Genomic DNA, 17253 nt, shown 5'->3' on the forward strand with positions numbered 1-17253 from the left:
TTTGAGTTTGAACTTAAAAAGTTAGCAGAAATGTAAAACATGCCAACTTTAGAAACAGATTTTTGTGAAAAGAAAATAACCTCTTTAAATTGTGACATCCTAAATATCATACATGTTCCTCATCATTAATTATGTTTAAAAAATAGACTTAAAATTAAGAGTAAGTAGACAGATGCTGGTCAGAAAACACACTAACTTTACTTGTCATTGTGTAAGCAACTTCCAGTATTTTGCAGTTCCATGTAAGGTCATTAGTCACTCAAGGCTTGGCCAAAATTGTGGACAGTCAGACTGTCATTACAGCGTGTTACAGCGACAAACACGTCGCTGTAACACGCTGTAATGATCTAGTCTGACTGTCCACATGAGATACTCGTGCTCCCTATTTTCTGATATCAACCAATATAAATATTATGCTCAATATACATTGTAAATTATGGAAATTATTATTAAATTAAAACCATGATAACTGTGCTTTTCTATGCTCTATCAATATCAGACTAAAAATTCTGAAAGTTTCCAATCTGAACTACCCAGTGAAGCTCGCAGCAGCAAGAGACCTACTTTGTTGCTATGACACTGTGAAAATGTCTAGTGAAATGACCTAGTGCTAGTGTGTTTACAGATCTAAGGACAATGTCTCGGTCCCTAAACATCATTTCTTAAAATTATGAGACTATGATGAAGGCTTTGGTTTTCTTGCTGTCATACAATCCAAGTACCGAATAAAAGTAGTGCTCGGTGGTTTAATTGTCTGGTCTAGTCAAAGTATACACCTTAATATGCAGGGAAAAAATAAAAGTAAATTACATTTTTTTTTTTTTTTTAAAGCATGCATATAAACAAGCACACATACACACAGTCAGTTTTTTTGATTTATAATATACATAAATGATAAATAATATGCAATGGAATACTTCATGCACTGATTTTCATCTGAGGTTGCTTTCACATCAGAACAAGATTGTTGTTTTCTCATGTATGGATATGAAAACCTTTGAACAGACAAATTAGAAACTTTTTACTTTATTTGGCACAACTTCCACACATAAAAAAAGCAAATGAAAAACAATTAAAGGCAGCAATGAGTGACCTGTGGCACCATGTTTGCATTCGAGGACAAAATGGACAAAGCAGTCGTGAAACACTTTCCTTCAGGGCTTTCCGCCAGAAACCTCTCTGCAAGAAAAAGGCTTCAGGAGAGCAGGAGAGGTAGTATATAATGCAGCAAATGAACTGCACTGACCAAGTTGTGCTAGCTGAATGGATACATCAGCGGAAAAAGCACAGGCAGTAAACCTTTTCTACCATTAAGCCCAAAAAGGGTTTCTGGCAGGACAAAACTCTCCTATACACATGAACAGTTAACTCTTTGGTAACCCCCAGTGAGAGCTGACAAGCTCTGAATCTCTTTTTAACACTGAAATGTCTTGGATTTGTTGGCTATGAAGGCCAACAGTAAGAATCTGCAACAAAATGTAATTGACCTAGAGTATGATAAGATTTTGAGAAAAAGCAATACTGTACAGACAGCGGGACTTTGTTCACAGTGCTTGATCAGATGGCTTAGCTTACTGCTCGCTCCCGCTGTCTGACAACAGAACAAGAGACATTAACAAAGATTAAAAAAAAAAAAAAAAAAGAAATAACAAGTCATTCTATCTTGAACTATTGTTTTCAATTTTTTCTTTCTTTGTTTCTCTTTGACTCTACCCCTCATCCATAAATTGCCACCTCAGGTGGAACACACAAGCAGTTGTTAATTATAACACAACAGTACTTGGGCTGCCTTTCAAAGAGTTTGGCCGCTGAGAAATGTAATAGAAAAACCATTATATGAACTAATTACTGTTTGTTTGTTAAATGCGTGCTTACATACCACCCATGTATTTGTGGCACACATATCTGGGAAACAAAACATGTAGACAATAAACACTCAACATTCTGCTAAATGGAGAACAGCAAGTGTATAGTACGCCATGTCATTAATTCAGTTATAATACAGTGCACCCTCAATGCTGATCTAACTATGGGCTCAAACAAGAGGCTGTATTGTCTGTTATCACAGGGTTGCATGTTTGCTAAGATGCATAAACAGACACATATGATGTAAAGTATAAGAAAACATATTCAGACTTTTTACAGACAGCTCTTGTGGTTCCTCCTGTCTTATGCCCTTCTCAGCCATCTCTGACCCATTCTGAAAAAACCCTTTGAAGATTTTAATGAACTCTGCCGTGAACATGAATCTTTTATTGCCGTCAATTAATCTTTGGCCTTAATAATCTCCCCTCCCCAATGTTATCCCTTGAGAGTATGTGGGCTTCTCAGCACACTCTTTGACCAGGATTCCCCCTTTGTGAATTGGTTTCATAGAGTAGTAACTCTGAGCTTGTTCTTTAATGGTGCATTGCAGAGACACAGTGAGAAAAAGAGAGAAAAACACATTAAGTCTGCATTAGATAAGATATCATATTTGAGTTAAGTGGGGACTTAAAAAAAAAAAGGAACACATGAAAAGGATTAATTTAGGCTTCTATGATTATTCATATAGTTAGAATTTGATTAATAATAAAACAAAGCAAGGAGATCCAAAGAGTTTGCACATGATGCAGTTAAGTGTCCAGCATGTCTACAAAAACTTAACCAAAGGCTGTGGTTTAATTAGCCTGTTTTAGGGGAGGATTTTGAAGATTTAAGTCTATAAATGCACAGAGAATTTGAACACTAAAATTCAAATTACATATAGTTCTGTTGGGTAAGGCGGGAGAGATTTTATATCTTTAAAAACAAACTAGCGTAACCGTTAATGACGAACAGCATTTTAAAAAATAAAAGAAGAAACATAACTTGATAAAAAAGAAGAATAGAAGGAGTTTAAATTGTATCTAAATGACTAATTTACATTAAACGCAATTAAATTGCTGGATTTTAATAAAACAAAGTTACTGTTTTAAGATTGATTTGTGTGTGTGTGCAGTGTCATGAAAGTATATGCACATAGAAATTATGCTCTAATTGTATTTTTGTAAGTGTTTTATATGACTTTAATTTTTGTGTGTATCTGTGTATGCACACACACTTGTGCTGCTGTCCTGGGTGTATGCTAGCTCATTTTGCAAGCAATTATATCCCCCTAAGCAGCTCAATGAGCAAGTAAATGGAGTGAACAGCAGTTGAATGTTTCTTGTGACAAATAGTCCGTGTGTGTGTGTGTCTGTCTGCGTGTGTGTGTGTGTGTGTGTGTGTGTGTGTGTGTGTGTGTGTGTGTGTGTGTGTGTGTGTGTGTGTGTGTGTGTGTGTGTGTGCGCGTGTGCCAGTGATAGTGGGAGAGTGAGTTAGAGAGAACAGTAAAAGAGAGAAGAGAATGAGAGGCCCTTTTTAATTACTTGTTAACTAGAGTTTGTGTGTGAATAATCCATGGGCAGCCAAACCTCACAAGGAAAACTACAACAGTGGTCGATTGTTTATAGGGGGCAAAAAAAAAGTGGGGTGTGTAAACACTGTGGGGATTTCGGGGAGAGGGTGGGAGGTGTTTATTCATTTATATACAGACAGGAATAAGGCGTAGAAACTTGTTCAGGATGGATTAGGTTATTCTTAAATAGTTGGTTAACTTTGTGAGTCTATTTTAACTTGTGCTTATTCAAAATACCACAAAACCTTGTTTAGGAGTTAAAAAAAACCAACAGCTTTCAGGTGAATTATTCATGAACAATATTTACTGTAGTGCTCTTGCTATTTGAGTTTTCTGTATTTTTGAGAGTCACCATACTGTTGCTATATTTTATATATATTATATTATTATAATATTGTTATGTTATATTATTATATATTTACATTTGATATATATTACTAGAATTTTTTTAAAAAAGCAAACAAACCTGACTGATATGTTGCAAAGAATCTGAAGAGCAGAACACACAACTTCAGTAAATAGTACAATAGTAAAGTACATAGTTCTGCAAATGTAAACCTTGTACTACTATCAAAAAAGTTGATCATAGAAATGAAAATGATTGAGGTTCAAAAAGACAGATCTGAAGCATGCAGTACTCTGTGTTTTTGTCGGTTAACAAGATTATGTAAAAAGGGACAAACTGAATTTCATTAAACATATGGATAAAAATACAAATATGAGCAAAGAAAGAACATATTACATTTTTGGCACTAAACCCGACAACTTTCTTCAAAATTATTAAAAAAGGCATTACTCTTGGCAGCAGAGAGAATGCAGGAAATGGCCTCCAGTTGTTTTTCATTATGTGTAAATATTAGGAAATACTATGTTAGGAAACTGTTACATAGTGATAACTTGTGCATGTTAGTACAATTTGAGCACTTTATTTACAGAATAAGAACACTCTCTTTGCAAGTGGTAGTGTCAGGATGAAGTTGAATCAAAATTACATTAAAAAAAAAGTTATTAATAATTTTGACAGCATGCCTTTTACTTGCCAGAGAGTTTTGTTCATTTTATATTACAAAAATTCCAAATGTAATTTTTGAAGTTGTATTAAAAGCTTAGCAAGTGATCAAGCTGTGACAAAACAATTTTATATCTTCATTGTAAGTTGCATGCACCCGTCTTTCATGATAAATCAGCCTTAATAAGCTTGTCATAAATATTTAGAAGGAAGACTACATAATCACATCAACCACTGACATTTAACCAGTGCAAAGAATGTTATGGGTGAGGGCTTATTTATGTTCAATGTTAAATGGGTATGTGCACACATAAGCAGTCTTCTCCATCTGCGTTCACGTGTCTGCTTTTATTGCATGTGTTTTTTTAAGACCTTGCACGTGTATAGACACGCAGAGCAAACATAAAAGTAACATTGTAAACTGTTGTGAAGGATATATGCCTTGCATGACCAGGGTACATGGAAGAAGCCATAATGTGTTTAATGGCTGCACAGACAACAGCCATTCGCTGCACTGCCTCTTTTATTATTTCGCTTTCTACAAGTGTGTATTAGAGTGATTTCCTCCACACTTGGATGGTTTTTTTTTATAATACATAACTGTTAAAAAGATGTTAGAACTTAGAAGAGAACTCTGAAATCGAGTAGATATATTGCCAATTAACCATGCAAATATAAAGCACTCGTTGCATGTATGTGGGCAGTGACGTTTGAGAAAATTTGATGTATCTATTTACAAATGTAAAGGGTGCATAAATACGGCTTAAGACATACAACTAGAAAACAAAACATGAAAAATACCTGACTCCATTGCTACTATCTGTCAACAATGAAATACAGCATCTGCTGGCAAAGCTTGGAACAAGAGAAGGCATTTAATCCTCAGACCATCAACAGTCTTTCACTTCTCCCAATGTCCTCACTTCTTCCACCAAATCTATTCTTTCTCTCAACACAGGTCATTTGTCCCTTAACCTTCTTTTTTTCCTCCAGAATACTTTCTCACAATCATCTTTAACAAAATCTTTCCAGCTTCCTCCTCTTTGTCTTCATGTTTTCCTTTGTCCTTTTCTTAAAGTCCAAACCTCAGTGTATTTCTTTTATTTTGTTTCTTTACCCATCTGATCTGTTCTGCTTTCTCCCTTCATTTCCATATTAAAATGCTTATTCCATTTTGTATGTTTCTTTGTGCCTTGCTCTCTTGCACCTTCTCTTTGCTCTTCTCCACTGCCATCCTTCACTTTTCCTAAAGGATTCACACTGAAATTGAGGGAAAACATCCAAGCGTGAAATAGTCCAGAGAGGGTTCTTGACGCTTACTTGTTATTTCATTTTCAGGATGAAACAAGGGCATTAATACTTAAAAAGCCTGTCTGTCCTGATGGGAAACACTAAGAGGGATGCTTCCATCCTTCCCCAGTCTTCTATTCCTTTATTGCCTCTGTATTTGCTTTCTAACTCCTCTCCATAATAATTCATGCCATGACTCACAGATAAATTCAGTTTTATTACATCCAAGTGATATGCTAATTATAAATTGCCCTATTCCCACCTAAAACAGTGCATTGAAATTGCACTGCACTGATCAAAAATTTTAATTTCCAATTTGTTCTCAATTACTCAGTTTATTTTAGGAATTACTGTATTTGTTACAATACAAAGTCAGTCCTTGAGAGCAGCTGTCCTGCATGTCTTGGTTGTTTCCTGCTGCAACACACCTAAATCTAAATAATGAGATGAAAAGCTCAGGCAGAGGAAAAGTTTTTTAGTTTGAATCAAGGCGACATCTAAAACATACATGACTGCAGCCTTTAGAGACAAGAGCTGGACACCCAGACCTATGTTCGGAAGTCTTTGATTAGGTACAACTGTTCAGGTCATAGTGGTACAAGTGAGAAAATTCTACATACATATACTAGTTTCACAAAAGAACATGTAAGAGCATAACTGAACATGTTTTCATTACCATAGAGATGCAACATAGAGCTTATCTTACCATGTGATGGCATGTGAAATGACAGAGGGCACAAAGCGGAATTACAGAGATAGAACGTGACAGAAACAAATTGAAAGACAGCAAATGATGAGTTTTGGAGAAATAAATGTTGTTTATTCCAAAGCCAAGCCCAATTAACTGTGGCACTGCTGGGCATGGCGGATGCTACAGCATGCTGATTAGTCCAATGAGAGATGAGTGTTTCCTAGTGCCACCAGGAGAGTAGCAGGCAAACATATTATCACAAGGATAGATAAACAGAGGGCACGGAGCTTGGGGATATAATGTTGAATCGCACCCTTAAACGTACAAAGCTTTGCCAGTCGCCTTGATACCTAAAAAGGAGCATGGAAAAACTCTCTGTCTCTATGTTTTGCCTTACTCACGCTCTCTGTTCACTTTATTTTATTATCTTCCGTACCTTCATCAGTGTACTACAAACAACACACAGGCACTTACACACTGTGGGGCAAACACACAAAATTGAGGTAGGCAGGAAATTACTGCCTTCCAACTGGCTGAAGATGGGATTGAACCAGAGTAAAGGAAGAATTGTGTGTGCATGTGCATGTTCATGTGCATGTGTATATACATTGCTTCTCATGTATATGCCTGTCTGATAGAATGGATTTCTAATTTAAGCAATCCAGAGTGTGCTCCTGTCTGTTTTAAACAGTTGGACATGTGTGAATAACTACACACTTGCTCTAATGTCAACAGGTGTGTTTACAGCAAGTGTGTTATTTTGTGTGTGTACACACATGTAATTGCATTATGTTGTCTTATGTTATAGTTAGGAGAATTAGAGTGTGTGAAATGGCAAATAGGAATCTGCAATTTAGACATAACAAAGTAAGATTAATATGGCAAACACCATGATAAATGATTTCAGGTTTAGTTTTTCAGAAAGAAAAGTTATTTTATCTCAGTATGGAATTAGCTGGATACTTACTGTATTGAGTTCTCTATGCGTGTGATGGTGAGGAAAGCTGCTAGATTGGCAGTGTACGAAGAGATGACAATGAGAGCAAACATCCACCAAATACCCATCATCATCCTTGTTGCTAAGGTAGTGTAAGGAACCTCTCCGCCTACACAGGAACAAAAGATTAAAAGAAACAAAGAAAAATGAGAACAGTTTCTTGAAGAAAAAACAGCAATATTTTAACAGAAAATACCGTTTAAAACATGTCTTTGGTTCAGAAGATAAAAATGTTCAAACAGCAAATCTTTTTTCTGGAGATTAAATGTTGATTAACAGGATCTGATGCTTTTATGGTGGAATGAAGTTTGATATCAAAAGGACACGTCTTTTATATAGCAAATATAGCAGGTCATTGAAATCCTTAAACACCCTTAAAATACAGAAAGAAACGAGAGAAAGAAAGAAAACAAAAAACTGTAGAGTCCAAATAGTTATAAAAGTTATGACAGTGTAATAATAGTGTAGTAGTGTTATAAGCTTCAACAGTCTCATGTTAAAATGACACCTTCTTAAATCTTACTAGTCATGTTGTGGTGCATTTAAAAAAAGAGCTGGTTCTTCTTAATTTGGACAGTATAAAAAGGACTTATACCTACTCTGGAATTCCATTCCGCAAAATAAAAAGAATGTAGTTATTTGCTGCATACAAACCATTTGTTCAGGTTTTTCTTATTCGTTAGTATTTTGTGTTTTATATAAGGTAACATCTGTATATGCTTATTAAGTGACAGTTACACCTTTACACACAGTCTGGAATACATGCACACAACCACAAACAGAGAGGATTGCTTTTCCACACTGCCTTTAATGAAGGAAAAAAATTGCCCTCATTCATTGTTGAAGCAAGGAATAACTGTTAATGTCCTCTCAAACCCTTCACTCCCACCTCCTCTAACCAGTCAATAACACATGAGAAAAATCACATAATCCTGTGTTCCCTTTACCTCTCCCCATTTCTCTTTCTCCATTGTTTTTTTATGGTTTTCCCATCTAGCAATAGGATTTTTTTTGCATCGTTTATAGTATTTTATTTAATTTAAATCAGTTTTCTCCCCATCTCTGTCTGTCTTTCTCTGTATCTCATGCAATATGTTTTGCTGTTGACATCAGGTTTTACCACCAGCCTGAAGGCACAATAATGTGTGGCACTTTGCTCCAGATGATGTTTACTTAATCTTTAAAGCAGCGCCTTGAACTCCATTACACATTTTTTAAATTTGCCTAACTTTTATGGTTCCCTGCATAAAAAAACGTAACTATGAAAAAATATTTTAAATTCACGTGCTAGCCCGAAATATTTGCAGTTAAACATAATAAATATGTAACTGTTATTCATTTTAAATGTTTATAAAGTCAACAATTCATAGCAAATCAACCAGAAGTAATAAAGTATTGGCAGTAGGAAGAAGATTTAAATCTTTTCTATGACTAAATGCAACCAGCAAGGGCACAAATGTCTTTCTCTAAGAATAAGCTGCCAAAATAGTCTAAATATATCATGAACTATCACAACAATATCTTGGACTCCAATAGCTTTTTAGACATAGTCTATGCTTAATATTCGGCCTACTAAAGGTATGTGGAGAAATTATCAGTTTTTGGCTGCATGGGGGATTGTTTTTACCATGGTACATTTGAGACATTTGAAACTTGATTGCTGAGTTCAAACGTCTGATGGTCTCAGGATGTCAGAGAAGGAAGACATTGGTAAAGTTCTTAGATATAATCTCTGAGGTGATCTGGCTTCCTCATTGTCTTCAGAATTTCATGGTAGTTCAACTGGTATCTTGCCATGTCCGTGGTTGTTGTCTGTCTTTGTAAATTACACCAGAGATTTACTCAATACTATTGTGCACGATGGAGTGTGTCAGCAGGTAGGTTTGAGTCCCATCATATACTTTAAAGGAAAAAGTATAGGTAGAGGTGATGAGTGGGAGAATAAATTGCTGTGGTAATGAGAACTCAAATGAAAGATGAAAGGATGAGTGATGCTTTAAAATGCCTGTTTTATTGTTTGTTTGTCTGTTTGTGTATCTTTTTAAATGGACCATGAGTCCAGAATAAAGATTTAAGAATTAAGAATCAAGAAGGATATAAAATTAATAGCTTTAAGCAAAATTAAAATTAGCAGATTTTGTCTTCTTTGTTTAGTAAATCAATTTCACTTAGATGTAAATATGATTAAGTTATTATCTACACTGCAATTTTAAATAGGGTAAATAGGGTATATTATCAGTAGAAATATACGGTAACATCTTTTGCTACTTCCCTGATTGATTGATCACCTTGATTAAATTAACTGGTTAGAGTACATTATGAAGTCCAGCATATTTAAATAAATGCCAAGATGCCAAAAGGTCTGTTTTTATCTCTGTAAACAAAGTAATACACAGTTTTTGGGACAACCTAGACACCTTTCAAGTGTCAGCATCCGAAATCAGCCACTTTTATGAATTATAATAATACATGGATGATTTAAGCCATCCATGATTTAACTAACATGACACTAGAAAGCAGAGTCATCATCACAACTAAAATGTTCTAAATGATACAATGAAATTTAACAATAAGATTAAGAAAAAAAAAACATCTTGCATGAAACTTATACACTACATAGGTTGTTCCTAAGTGTATGATTTAAAATGCAGGATTATTTTATGCAAATGCAGGAATCAGTAGTGACATCAAAACAAGATGTCTTCAGTTAAATTGTGAAGTACGGGTCAGATATTTTTATTCCCCAGACAAACATTACACATCACTTACAATTGTATAAAATATTATTTTCAGCGTGTTGTGATATTAGTCTAGTGCTCCCACTGAACTACTTGTATCATGGGGAGTATTATTTATATTTCATATTCTCAAATCCAGCTTTCATGCAGGACAAAATTCTTTTTAGATAGAACACAGAAGTCAGCAATCCTTTCCAGTTGATGAGTGATCAACACTGCCAAAGGGGTTACAATATTGGCTCTGTTTGTCTGTTTACGCACACGTTAATCAAAAGGTTATGGGCTGATATGCATGAAGGTTTTATCACATATATGACCTGCCCCAATTTAGACAGTAACTTTTGATGACATCGTAGATGCTGGATTAAATGCGGTTTTCTTTTTTTTTTTTTTTTTTTTAAAATACATTTTTTTTATTTTTACAAAGGTTTAGCATGTACATATTATTAATGTCCATGAATAGGCTGAATAAATCATGTGAAATTGCAGCTTACTATAAAGCACTGCCTTTTAACATTGCATGCTAACACATACCTGAATTGTCTGTAAGTACTAATAATAATTTGGTATGAGTTTGTGTGTGTATGTTTACGGATACTAGAGAAGGCTTACCTAAGACAAAGCTTTTTTTCGGAATATTAGCTGCTTACAACCTTCCCTACTTTAGTGAAATTGACTACACAGTTGGAAATCTACATATTGTTAGTGATTGGTGAACTAGTTAACAGGCCGTTTGTTGCCATGGCTGTGTGATCGACACATTGACTGACAACCGCAGGGCAAAAGATTTAGTCTCTCACTGTGGCCATCGTGCGTTTGCCATTTCTGCTGCTTCTCTCATTCTCTTCCAATTTCATCATTCCTGATCTAATTTTGTGATTTCATAGATAGCTGACCAGATAGAATGATTTTTGTCTTGGTTGTCGTTTCCTTCCTATATTTAGCTTCCCTCGGGTGAAAAGGTGTTGCTGCAGTAAGTAAGGCTTTATCCCTTATTTTAGTAATGCTGTAAAATTGTTGGAGGTACATAAAACCCGGAAATCATTTTCAGTAATACAAGCTGTTCACTCGTATCCTCAGCTGCTGAGCAGTTTTTAATAAGTACTTAGTGCTACGCTAAATTCTATGATTTTATTAAGGGATTCTCTTGAAGTCCTTGCAGACACTCCGGTTTTCTTCTAGTTGCTTATCTTCTTGTCTTTTCACTTATAACTAATGATTATAACACATGAGTTTTTCATAGAAAATCAAACTAATGTTTCCCAGAGCTCATAGAGGAAACTACACAACTAAATTCTTTTATCTAGATTACAAGTAAAATCATGTTTTTATAAGTTTGCTTAGTATTCAGACATTATTTAATATGGAAATTGAAAAAACAAAAAACTGAAAATCTTCTTCATTTAACCCTTCACTTCAACATCCAGATTCCCACAACTGAAACAGGTTATCCAAAATACTGCTATACAAGTCCACACTCACACATAACTCACGATGAAAGCTGTTCACATATTTAGCAAGAACATTTAGAGCTCAGGAATATGAAAGTTCTGGTTGTGGCCCCCATTCATCAGTCCTGAGTCAGGAGAATCAGAGCAGAAGGCCATTAGACTGGTAAGCCCGGATCCTGCATATGATGCTGTCAGTCTGATGAGATGAGCAACAGGCAAAGATATGCAAAAGCTGCACAGAAATGCAACCTTCTTGTCAACAGTGAGACACTTCTTTTTGGTATTTATTGAGTGTTCTAATGAGTCATAATGACTCATGCTTTTCTGATAATGAGCTGCCTGAAAGTTTCTGTTAGTCTGACTCTACTTTGGTAAGTAGCAGATACTGTTGAAAACTTTATTTAACATTCAATTTGGCTTGTTTCACTTTTAAAAAGTTGCTAATGAGTTACGGTGAATATAGTGAATATGAGAAGAAATAGCAAGGATGAACGTGGAAATAAACTGTCGTCACAGTAACATCTTGTCAGTTTTGGACATTTCTATGCGTAAGAATATTTTTAGAAAATCACAAAAGAAATAATGCTGTCATAATTAATTACCTGTTTGTAGAAGTTGTTTATTAGTCACAGCTAACAGTGTGTGATGGCATAATTCCCTGTGTTCAGTTGTCTCTTATCAAAAAGAATAATTCACATGTTCTTTGTGCATGGCAGTAAAGAAGCTGTGAAAGTGCAACCTGAGGTTATCAAATACAACTTGCTCTTTCATTCCACTGACTCCTAACACAACTAGTGCTGTGCCACCTGCAGATGATTTTGTACAAACCTGTGTGACAACAGTTTGAAGTGAATAAGGGGTGGGAGGAGTACCTTAGCTAAATAAAGATGCTTATCTGTACTGTGTACTGTCAGACAAACCTCCTCATTTCAGTGTAAATGAGACAAAAAGCCTGAGGAACTTGCAGACAAACTGACATTTAGTTGTTTTTTTATCGTGCATAACCCATTAACAATGTCTATCACTGAATGCAGCCGCTGTAAGCGAGCTCCATCAACTGATTTATTGTACTGAAGTATAGCTGAGGCTTCTAGTTGTCACATCTGAGCCCACAAAAAAGCATGAGAGCAACAAGTTTGAAAAATCAGCATCTCCACAATGTTACAAGTTAAGACACTTGGGACGGCTCAGAAATTCACTATTAAATCTTGAATAGATTCTTAAAAGTCTATATTCCTTCTACCAGGCTTTCTGAAGAGTCTTCAAAGTTACATCCCAGTCCAGATATAAAGGAGGGCAAGAACATTTCATTAAAGATTTTAAACAAGTGCAAAGCTTGAAAGTGTTCAGCTGACGGAATCACTGCAACCTTGGCACTAAATGATGCAAGTCTTTTTGAACAACAATTTGGACAATTTCATTCTTTCTTAATGATGGAATGGTACTGCAGGAGGATTGTGACAAAGAAAGTTCAGGTTGGTTGATCTCTTTAAGTCTTATTTGCCAGTTTTGGAGCCACACTTTTTCAATAAAGTGACACAAAAACAACATTTAAAAAGCGCTGAAAAACACAGATTCTTATTGGCGTTATTGCACAATACAATAACTTGTCAGGGTGCTTATCTTAAAACATTTATTTTCAAACATTAATACCTCTATCTTGTGTTTTAAAAGATTTTACACAATAAATCTTGATTATCTTTCTTATGAAACAATAAAGGCAGATTTTCTGTGTTTCACAAGTCTGTAAAGGTGTTTTCGTAAAGCTTTAAAACACAAAATCGATGTGTTGTTTCTTCAACTGTAATTTAAAGAGAGAAATCTGGTTTAGGAACAACAAAATCCCATTAAACTTATTCACAGAGAAGGCCTGACAATATTCCATGAAGAGATGGTTTAAAAAATGATTACTTATGCAGCACGGCTCCTTGTGCTACTTTTTCTTTTCTTTTGTTTTTTTTTTTATTTGTAAAGTAAAGACAAAACAAAAAAGATGAGTGACATGCTCATCCCCTTCTAAAACCTTTTCATCTATCACAAATGTGTTAATAAAATAGTTTTTTGACAAACTGAATGCTTACAATTACAAATAATTAATGGCTTACAACATCTTCAGACAAAAAACTGCTCTTGAGGCAGGTATATATGACTCCAGTAAATACTATCAGGTTTCTGAACTCTGGTTCCATCATGATGATACAGAAATAGGCATATCCCCCTTCATGTTTTGCCACATGAAGTAAAAATCTTCATTCTGGCTTGCTCTGAGTGCTGCCTTTATTTTACTTAGTTGTAATCTACATTTGTTGGCTTCAAATACATTTTGAGGCTTTACAGAACAAATAGCATTGAAGAACTAAACACAAAAACCACAGAAAAACATGTCTGCAGAGTGTAATTCATTTGCTTGAGTGAAAGTATCAGCAGAGATGGGAATAACAAGTTAGACAGCTGCATGAGTTTTGGATATCTTGTTTGGTGCACTAAATTATTCCATAAGCCAGCTTCTCTGCATCAAACACATTTCACTGCCTGCCTCCCGCTTTCACATTTTCTTCTTCTCTCACTTCATCTCGTATTACCTTCCTCCCCCCCATTCCATCCCTCTTTTCCAAACTCTTGTTGACATGCTGCAGTCGAGGTATAGCTCCAGATGAGTGTAGCTTTGAAGCCAGCTGAGCAGTGGGCACAACCAGAAGGGTTTTATATATGTGTGACTCTCCTGTAAAGCTTCAAATCTCACCACTGAGCAAGCACCTCCACTGCCTCAGATTATACCCTCTCCCATGCAATGACTTACAGGAATCATTATCTATTTTTTTTTTTTTTTGTACCATCAATTTCTCCCCTAGCACCTCAATCACTCTCGACCACCGGTGTCCCAGTGATTATAAACAACTTGAGAGAGACATATTACAGAGCTAGAACCAGGCTTCAGAGGGAAAAGCAAGAGAATAGAAAAAAAGGAGGGGGCAGATGACAGGGGTCATGCAGCCCTCCTCCAGAAGCTCTCCTTCCTTCTGCTTTTCAATCTTTCCATTGTACATGTGCCACCTCTAATACCCCTGGCTATCAGCCAAAGCTGTGAGGGATTTTCCATGTGGTTAGCAATTTTTTTCAAGCCATCAAGTGCCACCATTAAAAGGATCCGGCAGGCCAGTAGTGTTGAGGATTTGAGCTGAGAGGCATGAAGTTTCTGATTCAGAGATGTGTCTAATGGTATCTCCTTTCCCGGCATGCTCTCTTTTATTGCCTTATAAGAACTTTAAAGTATGCATGTGTTCGCAGTTAAACATCAAACAACGAGGGTTCCAGCGTAGGATCCCCTGAAAGAGGAGATTATGCAGATAACAAAGTTAGTTTTCATCTCATATCATTTCTAGCTAATTGCATTTACAGTTTCTCACCAACAGCAAAATGACTTTTAATAAAGCCAAATTTAAACGCAGTGTTACATGAACGCCATTCAAAACTTTGACAGAGGAAAAGTGTTGATTGCACTTAACATGTCAAGTACAAGATCTGATCAGCAACTTAGCAAACAAATTTATATGAGCATTGACTTCATTTCAGCTGACAAATTAGGCAGTGCTCTCAACTTCTTGTGCGTGCAAGGAAGCTTGCAAATGATCAGGCCTGTTTTTTGACAGGGGCATAAAATATACATCACACTGCACCAGACATGCTGTGACTGAAAGTCAGTTCCCATGTGTAGTCCCTGAGTTTTGTAAAGCCCAACAGACTACCAAGTGGAAAGCACTTTCATTTCTGTGTTGTGCATAAATCTTACATAGAAAAAAAAATTAACTCACGAAATGCATAATTAATTTACTTAAAAAAAACAAAACAACTTGAAACTAACAATGGAAAGATTGGCATTGATACTATGGTAACAATTTCAATAACGTCATTATTATTCATGAATGATATTTTAATATTTCATATTGGCAGTGATTTACCTCTGATGTTGACAAATTGTTCCATCTTGTGTTGGCACCGATATAAAATGTGTAGAAGTAACATAGTCATGTACACAACAAAACATGCATACTAACCATGTTGGAAATTAAAAAACATGAGATCAGAGATTAAAGAGGCAGATTGAGCGTTAGGGAGGTATAAGGTCAAAGAAAGACAAGCAACGATGAGACCAAATTATAAATCATGAAATATATTAAAACGGTTTGTGTGTGCATATATCTCTTGGGTGTTTATTGTTATTGACTGATATAAATCAGTTTTTACAGAAAACATGGAGAAAGGTTGCGTCGACTAAAACAGCAGGACTCTCAGGTTATGCATAATGTAGAGGATATGCATTTTTAAAGACACAGGTAAGATTACACTATGTTTCATTTTCGTCCTATCCTTAAGTAAAACAGCATGCCCCAAATCTATATTTTCTTTAACAAGGTTTAAATTCAACTGGAAAAGTCTACTTTATAAATCAATTTTTCCTGTAGTCCACTGGTGTCCCTCCTGCTTGGCTTTTCTTGTTGGCGCTGAAATTTTCATTGTCATGATGTTATTTCTGCTAAAGAATCACGTCTTAAAGCTGGTGCTAATGCACATATAAGCACCATATTGATATATATGTTTTTACACCACTATAATTATATGAATCATGGGACAATTGCTTGGCTTAAATTATTGATGCTACAATCAACTTCCACTGCTTGTTTTCACAGACCAAAGAAAGGAAGCCGCTGAAGTCAGTTGCATCTTGTAGAGATTACTTTCAGTTTTAAACTAGGTAGTTAGAGTTTTATTTTATTTAATTTCCTTACAGATCATGAGTTTTTCCTGTTTATTATTAGTAATAAAATCTATTGTGTTGTGTAAAAGTCTGTATGTCTGTATAAAAGTGGTTTTAATGGCAAAATATTGCGACTCTAAACCAAAGCTTAAATAATATCAAACCCTCTAGAAGGGAAGCAGGGTCACTGAATAAATCCCGTGTTATGAAAATATTGCATCAAAAAAACAAAGCACAACGATATGTCACTTTGCATTGATCACATTGCAGTTCTCCCAGAGCCTAATCTTGGGTGAGTACAAGTAAACAAAGATGGATCAGAGGACTGATATGAAAACTTTGGACTATTGTAGGAACACTTACTGTACAAACCAAAATCTTATTCTTTGCAATTTCCTAAATAAAAATTACCAGTGGTAATGTATGACACCAAGGATTTTCTTTCTGATCTGATGCCAAATTCAGATTGCTATCAACAATATTGAGCCAACATTTTATACTTTGTATAAGCCTCAATGTATTTGGAATATCACTCTCAAAACAGCCTACACTGAGGGGAAAAGAATTTAAAAATCACACTTGATGTTTAATACAGTAGGCTGTGTGACTAACTAAAACTCCTAGTAACATAGATAATTAATCAGTTAACATCCACTGTATTTTGATCTTTTTAAACCTCACCTTGGCGGCTGTTTTTTTTTTTCCTTTGTTCTTAACACTGAAACTTAATACTGAAACTGAGCCGATGTCATGCTCTACTCTGCAGCTAAGCTTACCTGACTAAATGCAGGCCTGTTGAATTGCTGTGAGATGATTTCAGGGACACACATATTACTCCAAGCTAAACTCATGAACCTATTTATTGTAGCATTTGCTTTTTTCACAACAATAGTTATTAATGTA

General features: G+C 35.5%; 1 protein-coding gene across 1 annotated transcript in view; it reads right to left on the reverse strand.

The window, feature by feature from the left end:
• The window catches only part of grid2 (glutamate receptor, ionotropic, delta 2), a gene marked incomplete at both ends in the record, with an annotated part of 511062 nt that overhangs the window by 72844 nt on the left and 420965 nt on the right, over positions 1 to 17253 (reverse strand). The window contains one exon of the mRNA XM_079250826.1: positions 7376 to 7514. Within this exon, the coding sequence (XP_079106952.1) occupies positions 7376 to 7514 (139 nt within the window). The remainder of the gene's footprint in view (positions 1 to 7375; positions 7515 to 17253) is intronic.

Source organism: Telmatherina bonti (assembly GCF_933228915.1).
Source record: "Telmatherina bonti genome assembly, chromosome: 13".
In the NCBI taxonomy this organism is placed as follows: Eukaryota; Metazoa; Chordata; class Actinopteri; order Atheriniformes; family Telmatherinidae; genus Telmatherina; species Telmatherina bonti.